Raw genomic sequence first — 26,861 nt, forward strand, 5'->3', positions numbered from 1 at the left:
CCCAGACTGCCTTGCGCGCTCGAATTTGATTTCGAACCTCCAGGCAGTCTGGCAACTAGGCGATTTCGCTAGCCCTGTTTTAGGGATCCAATCACAGAGCGGGGAGGGACGGTGAGACGATGACGCGTACTACTCGGCACTTGGAAGCTTTCCGGATCCAACATGGCTGCTGCAGACGCGAAACTCTCTTTAGCTGTAGATGGTGTTTTAAATAGTTTAGAGTGAAAGTTGAAAGGCGAAAGGTCTCTCGGCAGCTCCGCTGTCCCCCGGCTCGGAGCCAGATCACCGGTAGTGGGGCTATTAGCGCCGCACGGGCGGTTTCTGCGGCTCGTTGCGCCGAGCCGGTGAGACCGCCGGTCACCGCCGGTGATCTCGCTCCGAATCGGGGGACAGCGGAGCCCCCAGAGACCCGCAGCAGCTTGTTTGTTGCCCATAAAATCAGTGGATGTGTGTGGCTGAATGACATGAGGGGGAATAAAGCGTGAAAATAAATAATCTTGCAGAAAGCGAGAACTGGAGAAGCAAAGCAGCAGCAACACTCTCTCACAGACACACACACAACAAACATCCATCTCTGTTGCTCTACTACGTCATCTGGTATAACTGATCTGATTGGCTAAGAGCTACCTACAGACGCTTTGATAGACATTCTAAGCGCCCAATAAACGGCTCCGGAGGATCGTAAACCACACCTCCTCTACGGAGAAATGCATTGAAGGTGTCCAGACCTAATCTCCAATGAGATTTGGTCTGGTGTTAGCCAGGCTAGGCGTGACCAGGCCTTAATGTAAACTTTGCCAATTTTCAACCAGCTTTGTGTCATTGCATTATGGGAAGTATATGCAAATGAGAGAGAGATTGCTGGTTGAAAGTATCCTTTAAGAATCAGTCACACACAAAGTACAGTGCGTAGCTTTTATGAGACAAGCACACATAGGTTTATTACCCTTCCCGTATGTTTTCAATTTCAAATGTAATTCACATCTCGGTCTGGTTCCAACATTTCTTGAATGTTTTAGATAATTTTCCCTCCTTTACATATTGCATTGGTTTGGTAACATGTGTTTGTGCATTGATGCTCGGAGAAATGATCCAAAATGTAAGAATTCTTGCCCATTGTGTTTTATCAAATATTTGAGTTTACATGCCCAGTTAAAGGCTCAGTGTGAGTCTCAGCTAGTTAATCATCCTAACAATGAGCAATCTCTTTCCCCTCTATCTCCAACCAGCAAATCTCCTCATCTCTTTCCACCTGACTGACTATGATTGCTGCTGATCTTTCCTTCTTCATCTCTCCATCTCCAGATCCTCCCTCTCCTCTCTCTTTCTGTCTTCTCTCTGAGGCGGTATGGGGAATATTTCTTTAAGCTCCCTTTTCTCTCTTCTTCTCTCAGGAAACTCTGACTGCGGGGCTGTTATGCTGGCTTTCAATAAACTCTTGGATCCTGCGCCTCTCTGAAAAACCACAGCTTCGATTACACAAAATGAAGCACCACACAACCCTGGGCAACCGAAAGGTGTTTTCAATAATTACTTATTATATGTGTTTGGCGAATCAGAAACATCTGCGGCGAATTTGACTGAAAGAGCCCCAAAACAATTCTAAAATAGGACTGACGCACGCAGGCTCAGAGACACACACTCGCACACACGCACACACACTGGAGGGTTACACTGCGCCATTGTCAGTGTGGGTCTATTTGCGGGCTGTTTTTTTAGCTGGCCACAGCTGCGGAAATGAATATCAAATGTGGTTCTGCTCCCATAAATCAAAACCGTTTGCCGTGTTCTGACTTTCTTTCCCCCGTTTAAAGTCAATTCGCAGGGGCAGTGTGCATTACACTTACACCCCACGGCTTAACTCTTTCCTCTGACACAGTCACACAGGAGTGCTCAGGAGCCGGGGGTTAAGAAGAGGCTGGGGTGATATAAACGCTTGTTTTGAATGTACAGGCATTTGAATGGGCAAGATGTACCTCTCAGGCTTCCTAAAAGGTGTTCAGTATTGAAAGTGTTGGAAATACAAGGTATGGTGATTGAAGAAGGAATGACATATGGTAGAGTGACTTTGTATTTGCCCAGTATGAATAGTAGTTTATACAGAAGAGGATTAGGGCCAGGTAGGAGAAGAAAGAAATCATTATTAAGTTTGAGGAAAAAGTCAAAATGAGGAGAAAACAGTAGAAATACATTGTTGAGAAAAAAAGTCTAAATACAACGTAGAGAAAAAAAGTTGAAATACAATGTTGAGAAAAAAACTTCAAATAAAATGTTTGGAAAAAAAGTTGAAATACAAAGTCTAGAAAAAAAAGTCGAGATACAACGTCAAGAAAAAAAGTTGAAATACAATGTTGAGAAAAAAATTTTTAAATATGCGACATTACCTCTCTCTCCACCTTCAAATCACAGCTCAAGACTCACTTGTTTGGATTAGCCTTTTCTGTTTGACCTTGCCATCCTAATTTTTGCTCTGTTTGTTGTTTTTATTACCTTGAGTGACGTGAAAGGCGCCCATAAATAAAATGAATTATTATTATTATTATTATTATACAAAGTCGGGGAAAAGTAGTTGAAATACAAAGTTGAGAAAATACATATATAATAAATAATATCATACAATATATGTCTCAAACATTCACATACATTTCATTAAAGCAGATTTTCCCAAAAACAATAGTTATGGTAGCCTTTTACCAAGAATAGCTCATTAATGTGTCAGGGGATTTTAGTACGACTACACCCTTAAATATTGTGCTTATTGCTCATTTTATGACATTGATGAGAATCAGGTTGTAGCTTGCAGTCTACCTAACTGTTCATTTAGACATTTCTCTGAAAACAATGTTAGTCTGATGACTTATTGACACAAATATGTTAATATCTTTCCAACTTTACTGAAAACAAGAAGTTTACTTTATTCTCGTCATTTCAACTTTTTTCTCGAAATCGTATTTCAACTTAAATGAAGTAGACATCTCGACTTTATTCTCATTATTTCAACTTTTTTCTCTAACTGCATAATGGGGGGAAAAATCCTTCTCTCATTATTTTTTTCTCCTACCTGGCCCAAATGCTCTTCCGTAAGTTTCCTAATAGGAGTTAGAGAATGGTTAGCCACATCTTTTTAAATGTTAGGGTAATACTGTCTTTTAGTATATTTAGTAATTTGTCTTATAAGTGGACCAAGCTTTGTAGTAAAAGAAAGGGTATGTGGGTAATATGTGTGTGTATGTTTATTTGAGTTGTTACTGTCAAAGAAGTTCTGGTCAGGCCTGGTGACACATTTAAACATTCAATGGCTAAATCAATTCACTCCCATTGAATCAGAGCAACTAGTGGATTCGTCACGAGAGGCAGAGAGGTCAAAATGGATTAACTTATTGTTATTAGCCGTGATGCACCATCCTTTATTTACACTTCTCTGTGTAGGTAGAATATGTCCAATAAAAGCATGCAAATGATTTGCAGACAGTTATAACATAGACGTCAATGGTACAGTTTATAGGTGTCATTTACTCATTTACATGACCCACCCCAACGCTTTGAGATAAGCTTTATTTGCATAATAACGAAATCCAATACAAAGTAAATGTAAAAGACACAAATGTGCATTGTCCCAGATAAAGTGCTAGAAAAAAAAAACTTTGCCGATCAGTTGAAGCTATTCAATATATGTGTATGAGCCTACGCTATGCTCTTTTGATTCTTCTTATTTTGTTATCTCATTTTTTACCCACCTTTTTCTTACTGATCAACCCAATCCAATGCCTAAAATTGTCTATGTTGAAGAAACATAAAGTGATGCCCTTGGTACAAGTTCATTTTTTTAAAGTAAAATGTGTGCAGTTATTGTCCTAGAGACCAAGCTAACTAGCGTATTAACTGTTAAGCTTGGTTACTGATACTTAGCAAGCTTGCTCGCTCTGCTAACTTTTCAGAGCAGAGTAAATGTTATCTATCTATCTATCTATCTATCTATCTATCTATCTTCATACAGCACTAGCATATTAATGGCTGGCTACTGTATGACAGGTTAGCTTGCAAGTAACAGTAGTTTACCAACTAGCCATGCAACGATAAACTACGTTGCAAACCTTCTAAAGCTCTATTTTATAGAGAATGTGCATATTCATTTTGTCTGTGTCTGTGCAGGTTTGTGTTACCTTCTGTGGACCTTTCTCTGTATGAACACTGATCTTGTTGGGACCAATAGGGCAACAAAGACCAAAACATAATTTCTTGAGTTTTGATTAAAGTTAGGAGTGAGGTGTATATTGAGGTAAAGGTTTAGAGTCAGGGTTTGAAATTAGGCTGTCCAAATGAATGGAGTATCCTAAACAGGATAGCTGCACAAACCTCTATGTGTGTGTGTGTGTGTGTGTGTGTGTGTGTGTGTGTGTGTGTGTGTGTGTGTGTTTCCAGGTGAAGGAGGGTGTATCACTGAAAGCGCCGGAGGTCCTGGACTCGGCTTTACTTCTGCTTTTCTGGGATTAGAGGGGATCCAATGCTGTCCAAACCTTATCCTAACCTACTGCCGGGCCAAACCAACACACACACTCCAGATCAAGCTGTGGGACAATAGACCTGGCCGTCTGTTGCTTTAACAGGTCTGGATGCTTGCTAAAGGGGGATTGGGGAGGCCTGCTCTGATGTCCAAAGGCCTGGGATGGTGAGGGAGGGAAGAGGGAGTGAAGCACTGCCAAAGGGAATGTGTGTGTGATTGTGTGTACATGTGTATGTTCAAGTAGGGCAGGCTGGAGAGGGGTCACATGAGGCCGTGTATGTGAGTGTGTATGTTTGGGACAGTGGAATGTGAGGGCGCAGAGGGGGGACATGCAGCAAGGGACATCCCATTAATACCAGACCTAATCTCCACCCTGGGCACTGAGTATACACACACACTGCAGACAGACAGACAGACAGACAGACAGAGGGAAGGGGGGTGGAGTCCATGTTTTCATTCCAAACTGAAATGGAAAGGAAAAGGAAATGTTTTCGTGCCATTTGATATAACCGATACCACACAGTCAGGAAAAGACAGATTTGAAGATTTGAACACACACACACACACACACACACACACATCAGTACAACCTTTTAACTTATGTCACTTTAATCACTTATTTAACAGCTTCACTACACAATGTGGCAGTGTTTTAAATATGAAAGTTAACGTTTCAATCCTGGGTAGTCAGACAGTTTAACTACATTTCCCAATAACATTCATTATTGTGGCCACTTTCAAAATCCTACTACCATTCCAGTGGTGTGCTATTTTTTTCACTGAGCAGCAGGACAAGTCTACCAAATGCAACTTTAAATCAACAAGTTGACACTGACAGCTATCAATAATATAATACATTAAATAATGACTGCAACAATGTTTTGTACAGGCGGTTTGGTGCAGCATCAGCAGTGATGCGGGCGTTGTCCCGGACCATTGTGGTGAAGAAGGAGCTGAGCCAAAAGGCAAATCGATTTACCGGTCCATCTATGTTCCAACCCTCACCTATGGTATATACAACTTTGGGTAGTGACCGAAAGAATGACATCGCAGATACAAGCAGCTGAAATAAGTTTCCTCCGTAGGGTGGTTCCTCTTTGCGTTGAAAGGAGCCAGCTGAGGTGGTTCAGGCATCTGGTAAGGATCCTCCCAGGCGCCTCCCATTAGAGGTGTTCCGGGTACGTCCAACTGGTAGGAGGCCCTGGGGAAGACCCAGAACACGATGGAGGGATTATATCTCTCTCCTGGCCTGGGAACGCCTCGGGTCCCCCAGGAGGAGCTGGACATTGTGGCTGGGGAGAGGGACGTCTGGAAGGCCCTGCATAGCCTGCTGCCCCCACGACCCGGCCCCGGATAAGCGGATGAAAATGGATGGATGGATGGTTCGATGGATGGATGGTTCGACGGATGGTTCGATGGATGGATGGATGGATGGATGGTTCGATGGATGATGGATGGATGGATGGATGGATGGATGAATGGATGGATAGATGGATGGATGGATTGATGGATGGATGGATGGATGGATGGATGGATGGGTGGATGGATGGATAGATGGATGGATGGATAGATGGATGGATGGATGGGTGGATGGATGGATGGATGGATGGATGGATGGATGGATGGATGGATGGATGGTTTGATGGGTGGATGGATGGATGGTTCGATGGATGTTTCTTTATGTGAAATAGCTTCAGCATATCAAGTTTTCATGTGTAGCTTCATGTCCAGCATGTGCATGACTTATTTTATTTGTGAGTTTATTGTACACTGTTTCTACTTTATAAGGTAGACCTGTTCAACTGCTCGTTAACACAAATATCTAATCAGCCAATCATGTGGCAGCAACTTGTTGACTTTACACCATGAAGAATTAAGGCAGTTCTGAAGGCAAAAGGGGGTCCAACCCAGTACCGGTAAGATGTACCTAATAAAGTGGCTAGTGAGTGTATGTTTCTATGCAGCTGGCTGTTCGGTAAGTCTGGCCAAATAAACCTTTTGTATATTCCAACCTGTGCCCATTGTATTAAAGGGTATGCACTTCCTGTCTCCTAAATGGGCGTGGTCACCTGTCCTGCTGCTGTCAACATCAAGAATAATGAATTTAGATTTTCTTATATATTATTATATTTTCATTTGCCAATGTTACATATTTACACAATTAACAATCACAGTGAGCATCACAAAAATTAATAAACTGAGATGTTGTCAATGGTTTTTACACATTTAACGATAAAAACGTGTAAAAAAGCATCTTAGCTTGGAGCATACAAAGGATTGCATTGATGGTTGATATAATGAATATCATAAGCAATATAACTTCTTATTTGTGTATTGCATCAGATCAAATTTTCTCTAAATCTCATAGTTCTTATTACATCCTCTGCAGACTGCTTGAATTTATCGTGTTAAACAGGTCAATCTAAAATAAGCCAATAATTTCTCCATTGAATCATTGTCAAACTGCTTTGGTCACAGTGGTTTTTAGACTCAAGCTCTTTAGTCGCTTTAAATGTAATTCTTTTCATACAAGGCCAAAATAACAGTGATAAACTGCATCAAAGGTTTGTTCATATGAATAACATTTGTATTGAGTTACAATGGCTTAACAAAAGTTTTAAAGAAGGCTTATTCCCCCATCAGCTATTTCCCAGAGTCAAACTTGTGTGGATGGTCAAATAAATTCCAGATTGCACCTTTAAACTCCATTCAGTGAAAACGACTGCTTCACCCGAACTGTGCTGTCAGGCTTCATAAATTTCCCCTGAAAGCATGTTCTTTGCATGCAGCCTAATGTGTTTAAGCCCTGAGTCTGGGCAACATGTGCATGCAAGTGTCTACTTGTGCTGTACACACACACACACACACACACACACACACACACTGAGCTGTAACCCCCAGCCCCTTTATTAATATGGGCAGATTTACAGCTGATGTTGAGCCATAATTGGAGGTTTCACAAGGAGTGATAATGCAGCAGTGTCAACCCTATGCTCTGTAATTAAACTGGAAATTATGTGCTCTGTGTGTGTGTGTGTGTGTGTGTGTGTGTGTGTGTGTGTGTGTGTGTGTGTGTGTGTGTGTGTGAAGTGCATTGGTCTTTTTTCATGCTTACGTATGTGTGAGAATGTTCATGCCAGTCTGTGTGACTGTATCTTAGCATGTGTGCGTTTGTGTCTCCACTGTATTTATCTGTGTGTGTTTCTGTGTGCGTGTGAGTGTGTGTGTGTGTGTGTGTGTGTGTGTGTGTGTGTACAGTAGGAAATGACAGAGCTCCTGTGATGTGAAGTTCCATAGAAATGTTTGCTGTAGCTCCAGCTCCTCTAAGCCGAGAATGGCAACAATAACAACCCCCTCAGTACTGGAAGGAGTGATGTCAGCCTCTCCCCTCCCTTCACACACACACACACACACACACACACACACACACACAAACAACTGACACCCCCTCGATCGCTCAAATCAGACACTGGCGCAGCATACCAGCCTACCTTTCAAAACACACACACGCAGCTTCCTTCGCTTTACTCACCAACCCTTCCTTGCACCCTCCGCTGAATAGCCACATTCATAGCCGTCTGCGGCGAAACATAAAACACTATTAATAAAACAGCAAGGGCCTGCTGAGTGACACCTGCCTGGCCCTGCCAATGTACACGTAAGCCCGCTCCAGCAACAAGTGTTATCATAGTCAGCTCTAAGGAAGGTGTCATAAAAATACGTTAGAGTTAAAAAATATAGGAAAAATAAAGATCCTGGAGGGTAATTTGTGTGTGGCTGGGGGTGGGAGGGGGGGGGGGGGGGGGGGGGGGTGACACTGCAGCTTTGGGGCACAGCAGGATGGCAAAGCGACAAGTATAACAGTATCTACAGCCAGGTGTGAGTGCATGGACTGCAGGTCATAAACACCAAGCGTGAATGTCAGAGGTGATAGCCAGGCTGGAGGACAGAGAAGAATGGATTTCTGCTGTTTGCGCTCTGGATGACGATGAAGAGAGTCTGTATGGGGTACAATGAGGTCAGGGTTGGAGAAATATCAGGGCAGGAAGGAGCATGTGCAGAAGTTGTCCCCAAAGTTACTAAAAACTAAATATATGGAGACATTTAAAATAACCAATTCAAATTAAATTTGCACATTGCACTTGCAAAATGTAGTACTTGCCTTGACAGACAAAGTCCTTCAGCCAATAACAGTACCCAAACATGTAACGGCATCACTGTGCACTGCTCTATGGATACAACATCATGGATAAATGTTAGCATTTCAGATTAAACAAGCTATGGCTGCATCTGATTTTTGCAAAATCCAGTTAAAAACACCCCCAACTGCCTCTGAAATTGCAAACTCCTGTTTACAATTTTAATGGTTGTTTTGCATCCATTTCAACAATAACTGAGACCATAAACTGATGATCAACAAATTAAGTAAGTAGTAGGATCATTTTCTCATCAGAGTTTTTTTTGCAACCAGTGGAGTCGCCCCCTGCTGGCCTTAAGAAATAATGCAGGTTGAAGGTTCTTTTGCATTGGCTTCACCTTTCAGGCCCGGAGGTTGCAACTTGCATGCATTTTTGGTGCAATTGAACAAGAGCAGAGAAGGTAGGTCAGGTTTCCACATGTTCATTTCTGGCATGATTTGTATGTTATTTGTATCATAACATGATTTATCCAACTCCAATCCTACTTTTTGTTGTGCCTGTTTTTTGCAAATTAAGTAAAATGGGTGAACTATGACCAATAGTATTGGCATGGATGCACTGCAAGAAAGCCATTAGTATTTTTGGCCTAAAACAGTGATTTAAGGTAGTAAAACTTGGAAATATAAATGATTGATATTTAGCACAACAAAGGAAGCCAGTTGTCTGCTCAAAAACAAGTTGGTGAGTTGTTGTTACTTATATCTTTAAGTTGGGGTTCACAACAAGGGACAATAGTTCTGCTAACTCTTATTTCTTTGTTGTGAAATGCAGGAAAGCGGTGAAATTCGGTCATTAGCGAAAGCTAGCGGCTAACTGATGCTAGTGGCTAACTGATGCCAGCAGCTAACTGATGCTAGCGGCTAACTGATGCTAGTGGCGCTGCTTGTTACAGCTACAAGAGGAGCCATTAGCGTATCAATGCTAACTAAAATTGTGGTCGCAATATTAGCTGACAAGTTATTACAATGTAAATTATAAGTTAGTGCAACTTACAGTTGAGTTGACAAAAATCTGAATTCAGAGTTAAGCAAACTCAAAAACAAAACTTAAAATATTTAGTTTAATTGTCCAACTTAAACTTTAATCGAAGTTTGTTGCCTTGAAATTTTGAGTTCACCCAACTTTTCTTTTTTTTTGCAGTGTGGAGGTCACAGGTCAGCTGGATATGATTTTTTAGCCTCAGTATCAGAATTTGACTCTGATGGATAGAAAAGATAAATTCCCCTACTTTTTAGACAGACCTGCTGGTGATATTTCCACACATTACACTACACTACACTACACAACGTGCCATCAATCAGCCCTCGGCTCTCATTGAAATACATGTGATATTGTTGAGCTTTTCTCGACAGATCACAGACTCCGGCGTATCACGCAGCCTTAGCAGCACTATACAGCACCTGTAAGTCCACTTGCCTCCCTGCCTGTAACCACAGGCAAACACGGGGGGGGCTGCAGAGTTTTCCCAGGCTCAGCCAAGGTGAATATAAAGGCCGCTCTGTTCGCTCTCTGCCTGAATCTCCTGCTCCATCTCTTTGAACTGGGCGGTCATGTCAGCAGCTCCCAGCCCCCAGCCACCATACCGCCCTTCATGTGCCCACGGGGAGCGATAGGCTGGGCGCCGACAGATCCACACAACACCCGGGACTAATGCATGCACACACTTGGTTGTGCCCTGTCTACCTACATGAGAAGCTGATACAGGCATATGCAGAACACACAACCTGTATTTTTGTATTTAGCATGCGTTCAGGTAAACATAAAGTTAGGCTATTGTAATAATAACCCCTTTAAAACATCAAATATGCCATCAACTGTTGCATAACTGACTCAAAGATTACATTTAGGAACTTTTTATGATGTTTTGCTGTGATTTTTAATACACAAACACACTAAAAAAGTCATATAAACATTTGAGAAAAAACAGATTATGCATCCATTCATAAAAGCATGTGTTAAAATATGCTCAGGCACGCAGAGCAAACAGTCATGCACAAGCAAATACACATGGACACATTCTCTCACACACAAACTAAATACACAAACACACTAATCAGGCGTCCTTCCCTCCTTTTCCCGACCGCGGTGACGCTGGCCTAGCGAGCAGAGTACACAATCGTACTGGCGCGGGATCAGACAGTCCAACTTCCTCTATCAAAGGTCATCGTTCTGTTAATTATACCATCCGATTCTGACTCATACTGGGATTGTTACGGAATGAGCGAAACGCACACAATGGATGCATTATAAATCATTGAGTCCATATTAAGTATTTGGACAATTGATGAAACACACCTGGCTCATGCCAAAATGAAGATTATGGTGTTTGTCGTGGCAACAAAACAGCGAATACACATGTCACGGTGACCAGAGGGAAGCGCATGTGTGTGTGTTTATGTCAGTGTCTGTTGTAGCAGAAGCAGATGTTTTTAAAGAAATTTGGAGATGCTAAACTTGTGTTTATTTGCACATGCAAACTGTTCATGGGAAAATACAAAAGAAAGAGTCAGGGAGTGAACTGTGAAGGCTAGACAAATGCACATCGGTGCTAACAACATAAAAACTCTTCTCTCTCTTTCTGTGATGAGTTCAGGTCAGACCAGCCAAGAATGCTGCTTGGCTCAGACTCTCAGGAAGGACCCTTTTAGGGATCCTGGCCTTCCATCAGGTCACACACTCTTCCTCTTCCAGAGGGCTCTGCGCACACATAAATCAAACACTCCCAGCACTCCCCCCATTATTTGTGACATCTATCTGGATGGGCAGGCGCGTTGTAGAGGATGTGGTCGTTCGCTAGTCCCCGCCAGGACAGAATCTCGGGCCAGGGGAGAGGGGCGGAGGCTGGGACTCAAACTAAATCTCTGGCTGGGATGATAATACTCCCGAAGCTAGGTTTTTTTTTTCCCCCTATGACAAATGAAAGCCTTTGCTTGGGAAGATATAGGAAGTTTCAAGTTCAACTTTCCTGGAAGTTATGGGACACTGCAATAGTTAGTTGTAACATTTTAAGTACAAGTTTCCTGGATATAAAACAAGGGAATGAGTACGTTTATGTGCACCTTTACACTCACACAAACACTGATTCATACAACATGTTGCGTATCTGACCCAAGTGTCCATAAATGAAGAGTGAAGTGCTGCAAATCCTTTAAATCCACTGTAATTTCCAGTAAGAGTGTATGCGTGTGTGAGTGTGTGCGTGTGTGTATATGTGTGTGTGATTGGAGTTGGCAAAGGAGCCAGGCTGTTGGAGGGATGTTTAATTAGGTTAAGGAGGTGCAGCAGGGAAGACAGCCAACTGGCCTTACACACCCTTGTCCTCGAAACACACACACACACACAAACACACACACACACACACATATACACACACACACGCACGTAGACACTCGATTTCTTAAGTGCATCTGGCTCCCCGGGCTCAGCACAATGTTCAGTACCCGTAAAACTTGGAAAACCGTACCGGTTCCTAGCTGCCACCTGTTGCTGTACTTACTTTTCATTACTCCTGAGAGAGAACACACAGCGCACATTACTGTAACCAGCAAGCTGTCTTTTATTTTTAGTGTCTGTAGAACTCGGCAAAGCAAACAAATATGGACTTCACTCTTTAATTTATATGGTATTTCAGCATGTATTGTCAAAGCGATCTTAGAATAATCCTTCTTCATCATACAAACACAGATGAGCTCATGTATAACTAGGAGCGTTTCTTCTCAAGTCAAAGGTAAAAGCCTTGTTTAGTGAAACTTTGGCAGTAGTTGTCGGTAAGGGGTGAAAAGACTATTTTTGGTCAATGCGCCACAAGATGCAGCCTTCTCATTCATTTCAATGAGACAGCTGTGTTAGCAGTTACCATGCCAACAGAGAGGACTCCAATGACAGACCGTGTAAAAGAACTGTATCAGTCTTAAATGTGAAGTAATTGTGAAGTACTGGTACCTTAAACCTGTATTCTTTTTAATGGCCAGCAGGGGGCGACTCCACTGGCTGCAGACTGAAGTTTGATTGTATTGTCTATGAGAAAATGACCCGATACTTCTCACTTGATTTATTACCTCAGTAAAAAATGTCCTAATTAATCTAGCTAGTTGCTAGTTTCAAGGCTTCCTCAATACAGTATGTTTTTAAGTTATGGTACCATTTAGATAGATAGATAGATAGATAGATAGATAGATAGATAGATAGATAGATAGATAGATAGATAGATAGATAGATAGATAGATAGATAGATAGATAGATAGATAGATAGATAGATAGATAGATAGATAGATAGATAGATAGATAGATAGATAGATAGACAATAAAATGTAATGTAAAAATAAAGTGTCTAAAGAAGGAGAATGTATTAAGGAGTAGAATTCCAGTGCAGAATAAATATGAATATGCAGTATAAAAATGTTGGTGCCGTGAAACAATAAGGTGCAATGAACAGTGTGCATGAAAAAAAAGAATTTTAAAAAACACATAAAATGTATGTAGGGCAGGGCTGCCATGGTAACCTGTCACTCAGTATAGAGCATAGCAACTTGTATCCATGGCACTGTGTACTTTTAAATAGCCATAAACTTTTTGGATGTTATCAGTGTTTTCATGATTTGGCTGTTTTTTGACATGAGTACATTTAGTTTTTAGCCTCCTTTATGCTAGCCAAAATTAGCCTCCCAGTAAATATAGTTAACATGAATTACATAAGAACTTCACAATCAAGACTAGCTAGGTTCCTCCATCATTAGCTGGTAATTTAGCATCCTACTTTCCACCTCCACCTTCTCATCCATATATGGTCCAAAAAAGCCAAACTCAAGACTTCAAACAGCCAGTCTATGTGGGTTGCTTTGTTGTGAACAGCAAGTTGTACATAAACATCATAATTGAGGACAAAATCCGCATTACTGTGAAAAAAAATAATGTCACAATATCATAAACCACAATATAGACATTTGGTGTCTGATAAGCTTTAAAAATCATGAATATATTGTTCGAATTGAACTTTCTTGGATCATATTTTTCTTTTCACAAACAAATAAAGATCAACATAGCACATTTTTTGTTCTGAACCCTCGCCGACTACTGTTTCTTTAACCTTCCCATGATGAACATGCAGTATAAAATGAATCATCCTGTATCTACTGCAGTCATCTGTGCAGAGGTAAATCTAGCCACATCTCATCCACTGCATGAGAGCGAGTCCTGGATGATTCCCAAAGAAAAGCTGTGTGCTGCTCTTTATCTGAGGTGGGGAAATTAACCAGACATGATGAATCAACTAGTTGGTCCTCGTCCTTAAAGAGACAGTCTACCCCAAAATAGAAATAAACTCATAAACATATTTTATCCTTTCACCTGTATTGCTCTTTTCCCAACTTATTTTGTTATTATTTTATTGAAGCCTGCATATACCAATGGACGAGAGATGATACAGTTGGCAGGTGTGGTTTGGTGGAAAGAAAATACAGTTCCAACATGAAACTGCTAGAAGAGTAAGAATATGTATTTTTAGATTTGGGGGTGAACCATTGTTGGGCAAAATAAGAGAAAAAATGTCGAATTGAGCCGCAAACCTTATTTTGAATGAAAATGAAATAGCTTACTAAGTCTTAATTAGTCTACCAACATGATTAATTGGTCAAAATGAGCATTTATTAAAATGATTTTTTTCTAGTTTGGAATCAAAAGCTAGCCTAGCAAGGGAAACTTAAAACTAGACTTAAAGTTGGCAACAGTTTTAGGTTAAAGCTTTTTAAGGTTTTTTGGAAGTCATGATGCACATTTTAGTTGACTAAAATGTTAATTTAAAAAAAGGTTTTATTGGTGAATATAAACTTAACATTTTTACAATTGAAGAATACAAATTGCTTTTGGGCCTACATCAATGATAAATAAAAAAAAATGTAAATAATGTTTCATTTCATATATTTATTTTTTTGTCACAGCCACAGGGAGCCACTGCAGATGGCCTGAAGAGCCACATGTGGCTCCAGAGATGCAGGTTTTTTGATTTTGATTTGATTTAAGTTTATTTCGAATATGAAAACAAATAATAATAAATAAAAAAAGAGTCAGACAAAACATTTAACATGACAGAATACATATTCGAAAAGGAGTGAGAAGAAGTAAAACTTATAAACTCCCACCCCCTCTCCTTAAATATGACAAGTTAACATCCTTGTCTAAACATGTCTTGTATTACAAAAACATAAATATAATTTACCTATACAGCGAAATTATACATACATGCATACATACACGCGCCCACATTTGGATACATACCCAAACACACGCACACATACATATGAAAGGAAAGAAACAACAACAAAAGGAAAAGAAACAACAACACAAGGAAAAGGCTGCCTTCCCCTGCTTTAAAACCTTCTGTTCTTGTAAAACTGGAACATATAAAGTTGGCTGACCTGTAGGAGTGTGCTGCTGGGGGTCTTTTTTGGGAGATTAAAAGACACACAAACACACTCACACACACACAAAATACCATCCTGACCACTTGCATCCCAGATTATAATGATGATGAAGTGTGAGAGATGTTCACAGGTTCAAAAGTGGATGTTATGTAAATGTAAACGGTACATCTGGGAATTCTTCACCAGATGACCCCTAAAATTCACACACTTTCCATGAAGAACAGTGAAGAACATAATTGGCTTCCTAGGAACAAAACATTATCACAACCTTTTTTCTCAAACTCCTTCACCCACCCTCGCTTCAGGTTATATCCAACACACACACACACACACACACACACACGTCTCCCCTCTGACAAGACACGACACACCTTTGACCTCAAAGTTTTCTGGTGCGCGTCCAGGCAAAGTGACATCACTTCCTTTTTGCAACTTGACAGGCGCCTCATCAGTAAAGTCGCTCCGGGCTTAAGCGAGCATGTGGAAGGGGGAAAAAAAAAATACAATAATGATAATAATTATACCTTCACACGTAATGAACAGAGCCTACAGGGCGCAATACATAACAGCTGGGCCTGGGAGCTGTCAGACAGCTAGATAGTGAGTGAACACTCAGGGCTAACCAAAGGCAGATGTGAATTATAGCTGTGACACATAGCTGCGTGGTTAGTAAAGGTCGGGGGCGGACCTGGATCTGAAGATCTTAATATACTGCTGCAGGACGACTTTCAAAAACACTGAAAAGCAGAATTAGAGCTTGAGGTTATGGGTCAACCTTTCAAAAGTCATTTCAGTATCTGTGTTTTTGCAAAAAATGTTTAATGGAATTTTATTGCATGTATATCCTCCCACAAACCTTTTGACTCAAAGTGCTCTTGTGGGGAGCAATTAACCTTAAGTTGGTGGTTTTAATAGGTAAATAGAGGTTTAATTATAACCACTGGTGGTTTGCATTCATGACAAGTGTATTTATCATTAATCAAGTAAAATAACTGGTGGTAAATGTGATATTTTAATCATGAGAGGAAGTTGATTTATAGTCTTTCGGAGTGGTTTGTGTGCATTAACATGGCTTTATAATGAGATGAGGTGATTTATGCTGCAGGCCAGATCAGGGCAGAGATTAGAAAAGTCCTTGCCTCAACACTTTCAGACTTGCAGTCACGGTCTGTTTATTCTAATGCCTGTCCTTCGTCATAGATCGTGTAGTTCTCTCTCATTTCCCCACACTCTCCCACTCTTCCCTTCCCATTGTCCCGTCATAGTTCCTCTCTTTTATTACACTATCACTCATACTCACGCACACACATCCCAATTACTTTGCTCCATTAGAATGAAATGGGTCAGCAGGCTGTATATTAAAACAAGCCAAAGCCATTGTACAGCTAAAGGCATGATGACCCACTTACACAGGAAGACAGAATGTGTCCCAAGTGGAATGTGTTGGTTGATATGAGCCTTACTGTATAACAATACCAACTCCTCATCTAATACTTCTGCACAGGTTGTTCTGACTTAATGGAAACTTTTTTTTAGTTACAGTGTATGTACCGTATTTTCCGGACTATAAGTCGCTCCGGAGTATAAGTCGCACCAGCCATAAAATGCATAATAAAGAAGGAAAAAACATATATAAGTCGCACTGGAGTATAAGTCGCATTTTTGGGGGAAATGTATTTGATAAAATCCAACACCAAGAACAGACATGTCATCTTGAAAGGCAATTTAAAATAAAAATAGAATAGAGGCAACAACAGGCTGAATAATTGTACGGTATGCTTACGTTACATGACACAACTGAGAACGTGCCTGGTATGTTAACATAACATATTAAGAGTTATCCAGATAACTATAGCATAAATAACATGCTAAGAAGTTTACCAAACCATCCGTGTCACTCCAAATAACTAAAATCCAATGAAATCTTCATCCTCGGTGTCACTTTTAAACAACTCCGCTAACTCCGCAGGTAGAAGATGCGGCGCTTCTTCTTCTACGTCGCTTACGTCAGACTCATCCTCATACTCGGCCTAGAGCGCCCTCTTGCGGTTTAGTGTGAAAATAACATGTGAAATGATATACCGGTAATAATGTGTTAATAATTTCACACATAAGTCGCTCCAGAGTATAAGTCGCACCCCCGGCCAAACTATGAAAAAAACTGCGACTTATAGTCCGTAAATACGGTATGTACTGTTGGGATGATGTGCCCTGCCCTGTTACATTTTTTGGTCAGGAAACAATGTCACCAAGACATTGGGCCTCATTCACGAACCATTCTTAAGAACAAATTTGTTCTTAAGTCCTACTTACGAAGATTTTACGAAGATTGTGGCATTCATCAATTTAAGAACACGGCTGCAAACAATTCAGCGGCTTAAGAACACGTTGATGAATCTGACGTAGGGTCTTCTTAGAAATCTTCTTAAGAACGAAGTAAGAAAGAATCTAAGAAGATTCTTAAGAAGATATTGGTGAATGAGGCCCATTGTTTGGATTTGAGAGAAAAACTTGATTCGGGAAAAATGGTGTCAAGTGAAAGAAACAGCATTACCTTGCCCCAGTTATGTCACAGAATGAAAAGAGTATTTTAACCACACAGCATTGTATGCCATTTTTCAACACAGTGCACGTGTCACATTTGAATTGGAACCACTTGGCCTTCTGTTTGGCCCACTATACATTGGGCTCATCGGCCTGCTGGCGGGCTCACAGGTCATAGCAGGCTTCATTTTCTTATCTTATCTCTTAGACTAGAAGATCTAAGTTACCTATTGGTAAAAAAAAAAAAAAAAGTCAGGATATCATATTGGGAAGTTGATGAAATAGTACTGCAAAGTTTTTTTTTCTTCTAGGTGAATTTTTAATGGCAATTTTCAAAGCGAAATGTGACCTCTGAATGAAAATTGGCTCCCACAAGTCTCTTCTTTACAGTTGCAGTTTAAGACAATAACCACATAGTTTTTTTCTCATTATGCACATTGTACTATATAATAATATAATTTTTGCCCACTGTTTTTAAATATTTCTGCATAGTGGGCTCCTTAAACAGGTTTTGAATTACATAAATTGGTGTGGACTATTGTCATTTAAATGATCCCACTTTAATTCTTGTGAGATGATGTTAGTCCCATATGAGCCCATGAGAGATTTTCTTGAAACTTGAGCTGAGTGTATAAAATGAGCTGCTGTGAGCTCTAGGATTATCACAGCGTCATGAAACTTTACAACTAGAATAGACAACCAAATAGAGAACTAGGGCCTTCGGAAGATGTTTAATATAATTAATATTTAAAAAATGCATAATTTACACACAGCTGGTGCAACAGGCTGCAGGTTTTGTTAAGTTAGTGCTAGAATGAATGGGGCACCATCTCTAATGCTGTATCTAGTCCTCTTTATACATCCATGGTTGAGATACAGTGAGCTCCATGCTTTTGCACACACTACAATCACACAAATAACATTTTAGAATAATCAATGTTGAGAAACCATGCCAACACTTTAGCACACACTATGTTAAAATACAGCAGGCTCAATGCTAATACTTCATCACATACTCTGTGTTTCCAGCAAGTAAACTCCATGCTAATGGCCTAACTACACTGACATAAAGAAGACTCCATGCTAACACTTTAGCATATGCTTTGACAGACATTATGCTAACATTTTGAAACCACCACACTGACACACAGCAGACTGAACACTGTTGTGAGGACAGTATGCTTTGTGCTGACACCTCAGCAAGTTCATCAACCGTGCTAACATGTAGCTTGTTGAGAGACAGTAGCCCTACGTATGCTAAAATGTTTGCACTTGCAATGCCACAGTTAGCTCAGTGCTAACAATTTAGGATAACACCATGCTGCATGACAGGTTATAATGTAAAATTACATACAATTTAGCTTTAGCAGTGTGTTTTTCCGATTACTGTCTGCAGAATCACATCTAAAGCTGCAGGCTATGTTAATGGCTGATATCTTAAAATGACAACTAAATGAAGTATATACTTTACTCAATTTTTTTTTTTACTCTGACTGGACTTTCGTATTTATTCAAACAGAAATACAGTACATCTTGTGAGAGAGGGATCGGCTATGGGAGCAAAGACAACATTGACAGAATGAAAAGGCTCCTATGGACAAACAAGTATGGGACGGTGACAACAAAGTGTGTTTCTTAGATCAGATGAGACACAGTAATGTGTTGAGTGTGATCTTTTACCATCCCACATTTAAGTAAACTCGTTACTTGAATGGACATACACGTGCACACACACAAGCAGACTTTTTTTTTGCTAAATGGTGATCTCATGCACATTGCAGCTGGCCTCAAGTGATCATTATGGAGCAGGCTGAAGTCTCCAAGCAATCCATGTTTTCTACATTAGCCCTGTTCTCCAGCTCGTGACAGTCAGAGATGCGTCTTACTCATCTACTTTGGGGTGAAGACTGTTGGAACCAGTGTGTGTGGGGGTGTGTGTGCGTGCTGAAGTCAAATCATATCTGTCCATCTTTCCATTCATGCATACATAATATCCATTCATATCCCCACAATTTTCCTCATACTCTGCTTTCAAGTATTTTAATAGGCACCATGGTGAGATGAAAAATGACTTCTACATATTTAAGTTTTTTTTTATATGCACAAGCGACCAGATGACACACTCCCCAAAGACACATTTTCATCAGATACATAAAAGAATTCATTGAGACATCTATATGTGCAGGTCCTGCGGCAGTTCCCACAGGATAATGAAGTTGGCTTGTGTAAAATGTAACTGCATGTGTGAGAGATGAGAGCACACATAGAATACACAGAGTGCAAAAGTGGGAAGAGCAAACTGTTTTCATTCAAACAGCAGACACAGCCAGTCATTTTCAGCCAGTCACATCTGCGTCAGGAAGGGAAAAAAAGGACCAGAACAGCTAAACAGTGGGCAACAATGACCCCTAGTGGTAGGACAGCAAAGTGTCAAGTCACTAATTCTCTCACACTGATCCATGATCTAACCACTATCATGAGGTTTATTTTTTCATATGGATTAATTTGACCATATGCTTTAACTAAATGCTTTTAATTGTTTGTTTTTATTTGTAACTGCATTTTCACTGTGTTTTAACTGTAAAGTGTCTTTGAGTACCATTTAAAGTGCTCTATAAATAAAATGTATTATTATTATTATTATTATTATTATTAATAATAATAATAATAATAATAATAATAATAAGAGTTTTGCTATCCATCTTTAATTATTTGTGAATGGATATCAAATCACACATCATGAAAGATTTGGGATGTGATTTCCATGAATTTAATATCCATTTAAAACTATCTGTAAATTATTATTATGTGATGTAAATATGACATCTGCAAGATAACCCATTGTAAGTTGCATGAGTGACGTGTCTTTTCACCAGTTTTAAAGACTGGATCTTAATATAGATGGAGAGATACTGCCCCCTGTCTTCAGTAGAGCTGAAATGCCTCTCATGAGTTTCTACTGCAAACATACAATCAGTCATATCTTACATGCTGTTTTACTACTGTATTATGTTTTTGTTTTCAAGTTTGTCTCAAAATATTAATATAAATCATGTATAAAATGTATTTTTGGTAGTAAAGGAAAAATGTGTTGCAAATACTAAATTAATGACAAATATTACATCCCATTGCCTCCCCAAATGTTCAAAAATGTATAAATAAATAATAAATCAAATTTATTTAATCAAGTTCTGCTGACAAGCAGTTTAGAGTACTTTCATAGTTATATACATACATATTTTAAACTGTATAAATGTACTTATTGTGGTTAAATATTGATTTGTTATTTGTTATTAACAAACAACAAGGATTCCGTTGTGAGTGGGATCTCTAATCTCTAATATGTTTTAAATATAATGAAGTAAATTCGCCGAAAACAAACAGCTTCTATCAGTGTTTCAAAAGACTGCTCCAGGTGAGGCTCGAACTCACAACCTCGGCATTGCTCTACAATGTACTGTCATATAAGTACCGCGCGCTAACCGATTGCGCCACTGGAGCTCACTGTAGCCCGGTCGCAGTTGGCTTTTTAAACACGTCGTGACGACAACATTGCTTCACATAGTTTTTGTCCTTGCTTTCCATTTTAACGTTGTTGCACCGGCTCCACACAGATGTTTATGTTTACGGTAATATCAAGGGTACCTAAAGATTATGGCGGATTGGATCATAGTTGAAATTATGACTTATTTGTTAGACGAAGCGTTATTAAAACGTGTCAGCAGGGATATCGAGCATGGAAAAAATGCAACACAAAAATACGAGCAGTGCAATATTATAACCAAATTTCAACTGAAGGCGAAATAATGTCAGTAGTTTTTGATATTCCTCGAAGTCTCTGTCCCTACGCTACTTTCCGCCATGCTTTACGCTGGTTTTGGAGCTAAGCTTGTGAGAGGAGGATGAGACAGTGACGTCACGTCCGTATTCACCGCAGACTGCGAGACACACGGAAACACACACAGTCCTTCAGATTTTCAAAGTAAAACCATGCCATGTCACCCAGACGTGATTTATTATTTATACAGCTTTAGGCGACAAAGCCACCTACTATACTATACTATACTATACTATACTATACTATACTATACTATACTATTATATTATATTATATTATATTATATTATAGAATAAAAACAATACTAATATATGGATATAAATATGGATTGAATTGTGTTAATATATGGTAATATTTACAAGTATTAACCGATAAAATGCCATTATGTATCGTTTTATTTAATTTAGTATTAGTTAGTTGGTATTTCAATTTATTATTATTTATTATTAGCATAATAACAACATATTCTGGTTCTTTATTCTAAATAAAGATGAAATAATATGCTATGGCCTTTGGTTTGCAAGATCTCAGCTAGATATTTGAACAGCTGGAGAAAGGGGAAGAGACAAGATGTTTCTTCCAGACAGTAACGCATTTATTAATACCTACAATCACCAGGATGTCATCTCCATGTCACCAATCTATCATTTCCTCTTTTAGAGACTTCTTTAAATAAAAGTTTAACCGAGCAGTATGTCTATACCTATAGAGAATATAAAATAATCTTATATTTTAACTGCATGTCTACAGTATTCTATTTTACTTTAATTTAATTTGCACTTGATCTTTATATATGTATATGTATTTGTATATATTTATAACAGCACAATCATGATTTTTCTGTGTATGTACATTTTGGTGTTTTTGCTTCAGACATGCTTGGTAATGTAAACATCTGTTTCCAAAGCCAATAAATATAAAAATATATTTTAAAGAATTCAAGAGAGAAATGTATTTCTTAAGAAATAATGTCCCATATTGACAGACAATGCTATTATTGGGTGAAAATCAAATAAGGCCCACAAATCAGTTGCTGTTTTGTAGTCGTGTTAGGCATCAGTAATCCTGTTAGAGAAATCACAGGGTAAAATAAATCAATATTTTATTTTGTTATCCCTTCATTATCATTAACACATCAGAGAAAAGCATCAGTAGACACACTATATCAAAGAGAAAAAGATTCAATGAATGCCAACAAATAATATGCACATTTACATTTTATTGATTTTATTTAAAATCATATGCATATCATATATTTTGAACATAACAATAAATATTTACAGGAACTCCATTAAAAACCGTATACTGTTTTGGATGTTACAGCAAAGCTCTCCTTAAAAATGCAGTGATTGCCAGTACGTATGGACACAAAAGTGCAACTTGCAGCATTCCTGTCATCAGTCTAAAATCTAAATACTAGGGCCGGGACTTTAACGCATTAATTAAGATTAATTAATTACACAAAAATGAACGTGTTAAAAAAATTGACGCATTTTAATCGCACTTATTTTTTCACAGTGGAACGTTTCTCACTGGATGAGTTTCAGGCGGACCGATTATACTGGAGCACCAACTAGTGTTGATGAGTTGAGACAACACAACGGATGCAAGCGTCCATAAGAGCATGGTTGTGTTGCTAGGCAACAAGGAATTCACATATCACCATAGCAGCACATCCAGCCTCAAGTATCACCTCAATGCTAAACATGTAGCAGCTAGCGGCTAGTGTGCTAGCTAGCGTGGATTGTGTTTTACTTAAAAAACCAAAGTATTCTAGTTTACAGAAGGTCTACCTACCTATAGGCTACCTGGATTTCTGAAATGTAATATATTTCTAAATATGCCATTGCTACACTTAATGGCAAAAACTGCACTGGTCTGTTGGACTTGAACAAAAATAAACAATATTTTTGTTGCTTAAGCTTATGTATTCAGTCATTATTCAATGGTATACTAAAAATCCATGTGAAAAAAATTATTTCTCACTGTTCTCAGGTCAAATATTGATATGCGATTCATTTCGATTAATTAATTACAAAGCCTCTAATTAATTAGATTTATTTTTTTTAATCGAGTCCCGGCCCTAATAAATACACATACTGAAGTTTAATTATTTAAACAGTGTCACATTTGGGTTACCCTGAATGTTACCTAGTGTTCTCGTATCGTGCAGTCTATCCATTAAAATGATAGATTTGATTATTTTGTTTCTCGGTTGCCGGCTGCTCTGACATACTTCCTCACAAAGCCCAGTTGGCTGATGGCGGCCATGAGGGCATCACGATACATGGCGCTAGAGAAAACGTAGATGAGAGGGTCCAAAGCACTGTTGAGGTAGGTAAAACCGATGCACACCATAAAGATCTCAGTTAATAGTGTGTAGTACAAGCAATCATTGGGGTAGAAATACTTGATGTACACCGCACCCAAACCTGTGACTATATTTGGCATGAAACAGATGGTGAACACTGAACTGATCACCCCTACGGCTCGGATCGCCCTCCGTACGTTCTTCTTCTTGTCCATCCCACGTTGGCGCAGGATGCAGACAATCCGGGCTGAGCAGAACAGCAACATAAACCAGGGCAGGAAGAACTCTAGAACGAAGGCCACGTAGTGTACCACTATTGTCGGTGGGATTACCTCATAGGAGTTGAAGCTGCGACACAGTGAGACATTTTCATCCTGGTAATGGAGGTTGGTGGCCAACAGCGGAATCCGAAGGGCGACCACAGCCATCCAGATCAGGCCTGTGAGCCAACCCGCCTGGGTTAAAGTCATACGGCTGATCCAGTGAAGCGGATGGACCACTTTAAAGTAGCGGTCCAGTGCCACAACTGTCATGAATCCAATACTGGCAGAGCGATTGACAGCCAGCATGAAGAGGTTGATGCGGCACCAGACCGGTCCGAACCTCCAGTAGTTGTCTTGGAGATAGAGGTCGATGCGGAAGGGCACGCTGATGAGAAGGAAGAAGTCAGCCAGAACCAGGTTAAAGAGGAAGACAGTGTTGGGTTTCCAACATTTCATGCGGAAACAGAAAATCCATAGGGCTACAATGTTTCCCGGCAGGCCCACAAGCATCACGGTGATGGTGAAAATGCTCAGGAACACATTTCCAAAGTTGTAGGTGGATAGGCAGTGCAGGATGTTTGTTCCATTTGTTGCCGAGGTACCATTCACCAAATACATCTGAGTCGTTGCCATTGCTCCTTATTTTCAGCAGATATTCTTGAAGGGGAGAGAAAGAGAGATAAATGTGTTTAGACCTTTGTATTTACATATCACAGAGATTAAGCAAAAGTTTAACATATTGGGGAAATAGTTGCAACTGTGTGTTGTAGCATTTATCCTCAAAGGCTTCCCCTGAATCTACTGTGGCTTGGATTGTACATCATTTGTACATTGCTTTGACTTTAGCATCGGTCAAATGAATGTATGTATATGTAAGTACAGTTATATATTGCAAAGAGTTCGATTAGAAGTCTGGTCACTCTCATGTCTGTACGAGACTGTCCTCCCCCAAAACAGGACCCCATGTGTCGTCAGTACAGCAGCTCATTACGACCCTTACGACTCCAAATCGGAAGCAATATTTTGGAGTGTAGCTGTTGTGGCTGGGGAGAGGGACGTCTGGAATGCCCTGCTTAGCCTGCTGCCCCCGCGACCCGGCCCCGGATAAGCGGAAGAAAATGGATGGATGGATGGATGGAAAAGCAAAACGTTAAGTGAAGCTATAGCCTATTAAGAATGACATGGTCCATTTAGGGTGAGTAGTAGGGGTGGTGGGAGAAACACAGGGCCTTCACCCAGGAGACGGGCATTTGTGAAAGCTTGGGGAAAAGAAAAGAAACTTGACTTTGCTACCACAGTGCACTGGGTTTTTGACTTGCAACTTTGAACCTTTCACAGTGCGTTTTCACAACTGTTCATTGCCTATCAAGCTAGAAAACTAGCTCTATCGTTAGCTGATGGCATCATTCCAGCTACCGATCTGTTCTGTGCATGCACCAATTGCAAAAACAACCCAATATGGTGATAAAAACCCAAAAGCCCACAGACCAATGGGTGTTGTCACAGTGACTACTGCATGTCCACTTTTATGATACAGTCAAAAATAGGAATGTACGGCATGTGGTTGAACGGTTCAGATGACTTGTTGGTCTATGCACCTCCAGACTTCTCTCTGTCTAATATATATATATTTAAAAAAAAAAAAAAAAAAAAATTCTTGCTCTTCTTCTTCTTCTTTTCTATTCTTTTCTTCTTTAACATATAGCACTCCTTTAGCAATGACAGTTAGCTCTTAAAGTTATGTACTTACTTGATTCCTGTGGTCTATGTCTAGTACCTTCAGGTTGAATGCACTTATTGTGAGTCGCTTTGGACAAAATCGTCTGCTAAATGACATGTAATGTAATGCAATGTAATGTATACAGTTAATGTGAATATACAGCTAGCAGCCAGTTAGCTTATGTCCAAAGGTGGCAAAATGTTCAACTCTTAACAGCCCCGACAATATATGCAGTGGTGGAATGTAACTTAGTACATTTACTCAAGCACTGCACTGCAGTATTTCCATTTCATGTAACTTTATATCTTACTCCACTCATAGACTGTATAAAATAGACTCCACTACATTTTAGAGACAGATACTTTTTATTCCACTACAATCAGCTGACAGCTTTAGTTACTTTTCAGGTCAAGATTTAACATAAAAAACATGACAAATTTAAAGTGATTAGACTTTTAGACATAAAATCATATTAAGTTGTTCATACCATATTATCTTTTTGAAATGAAAACATTGTTTACATAAATGCATCCATAATAATTATAACTAATAATATATTTGGAATTTATAAAACAATCTGGGGCCATTCTGCAAAATGAGTACTTTACCCTTTGATACTTTAAGTACATTTTGATGCTGATACTTTTGTACTTTTACTTCAGTAAGTTTTGAATGCAGGACTTTTACTTGTAGTGGAGTCATTTTACAGTGTCGTATCAGTACTTTTTCTTAAGTAAGAGATCTGAATGCTTCTTTCACCACTGAATATATGATTTTATGCCTGAAATTGTATGCTGTATTGTATGCTTATTCCTATGTATTACTATGTATATAGATCCACAGCATTTATACTGCGTCACTGGTGATGAGACACATCAGTGACAGCAATACAGAATACAGAAAAAGAACAAATACACAAAAATACAAAGTTTAGCACTCACCAATAGTTGGAGTAGTAATGTAATCCTTGGTTCCGTCTAAAAGACCCGAACAACCTACTTTTCAGAAGTCAGAGGTGTCTTCATGGTGCATTTAGGAGACGAAAACCACAACCTGCACAAAT

The 26,861-nt window shown here is 39.5% G+C and overlaps 1 protein-coding gene and 1 non-coding gene across 2 annotated transcripts; both read right to left on the reverse strand.

Moving 5' to 3' along the window:
* Positions 1-21,073: 21,073 nt before the first annotated feature.
* trnai-uau (transfer RNA isoleucine (anticodon UAU)) lies at positions 21,074-21,167 on the reverse strand. The gene is made up of 2 exons: positions 21,130-21,167; positions 21,074-21,109 (listed from the first exon to the last, which is right to left on the reverse strand). It is a non-coding gene; the product is annotated as a tRNA-Ile (tRNA).
* Positions 21,168-23,703: 2,536 nt separating this feature from the next.
* Positions 23,704-24,696, reverse strand: LOC131993875 (hydroxycarboxylic acid receptor 2-like). Its single transcript, XM_059359937.1, has one exon. The coding sequence runs from the start codon at positions 24,694-24,696 to the stop codon at positions 23,704-23,706; it is 993 nt and encodes a 330-aa protein (XP_059215920.1).
* Positions 24,697-26,861: the final 2,165 nt, after the last annotated feature.

This window comes from Centropristis striata, chromosome 20, assembly GCF_030273125.1.
Source record: "Centropristis striata isolate RG_2023a ecotype Rhode Island chromosome 20, C.striata_1.0, whole genome shotgun sequence".
Lineage (NCBI taxonomy): Eukaryota > Metazoa > Chordata > Actinopteri > Perciformes > Serranidae > Centropristis > Centropristis striata.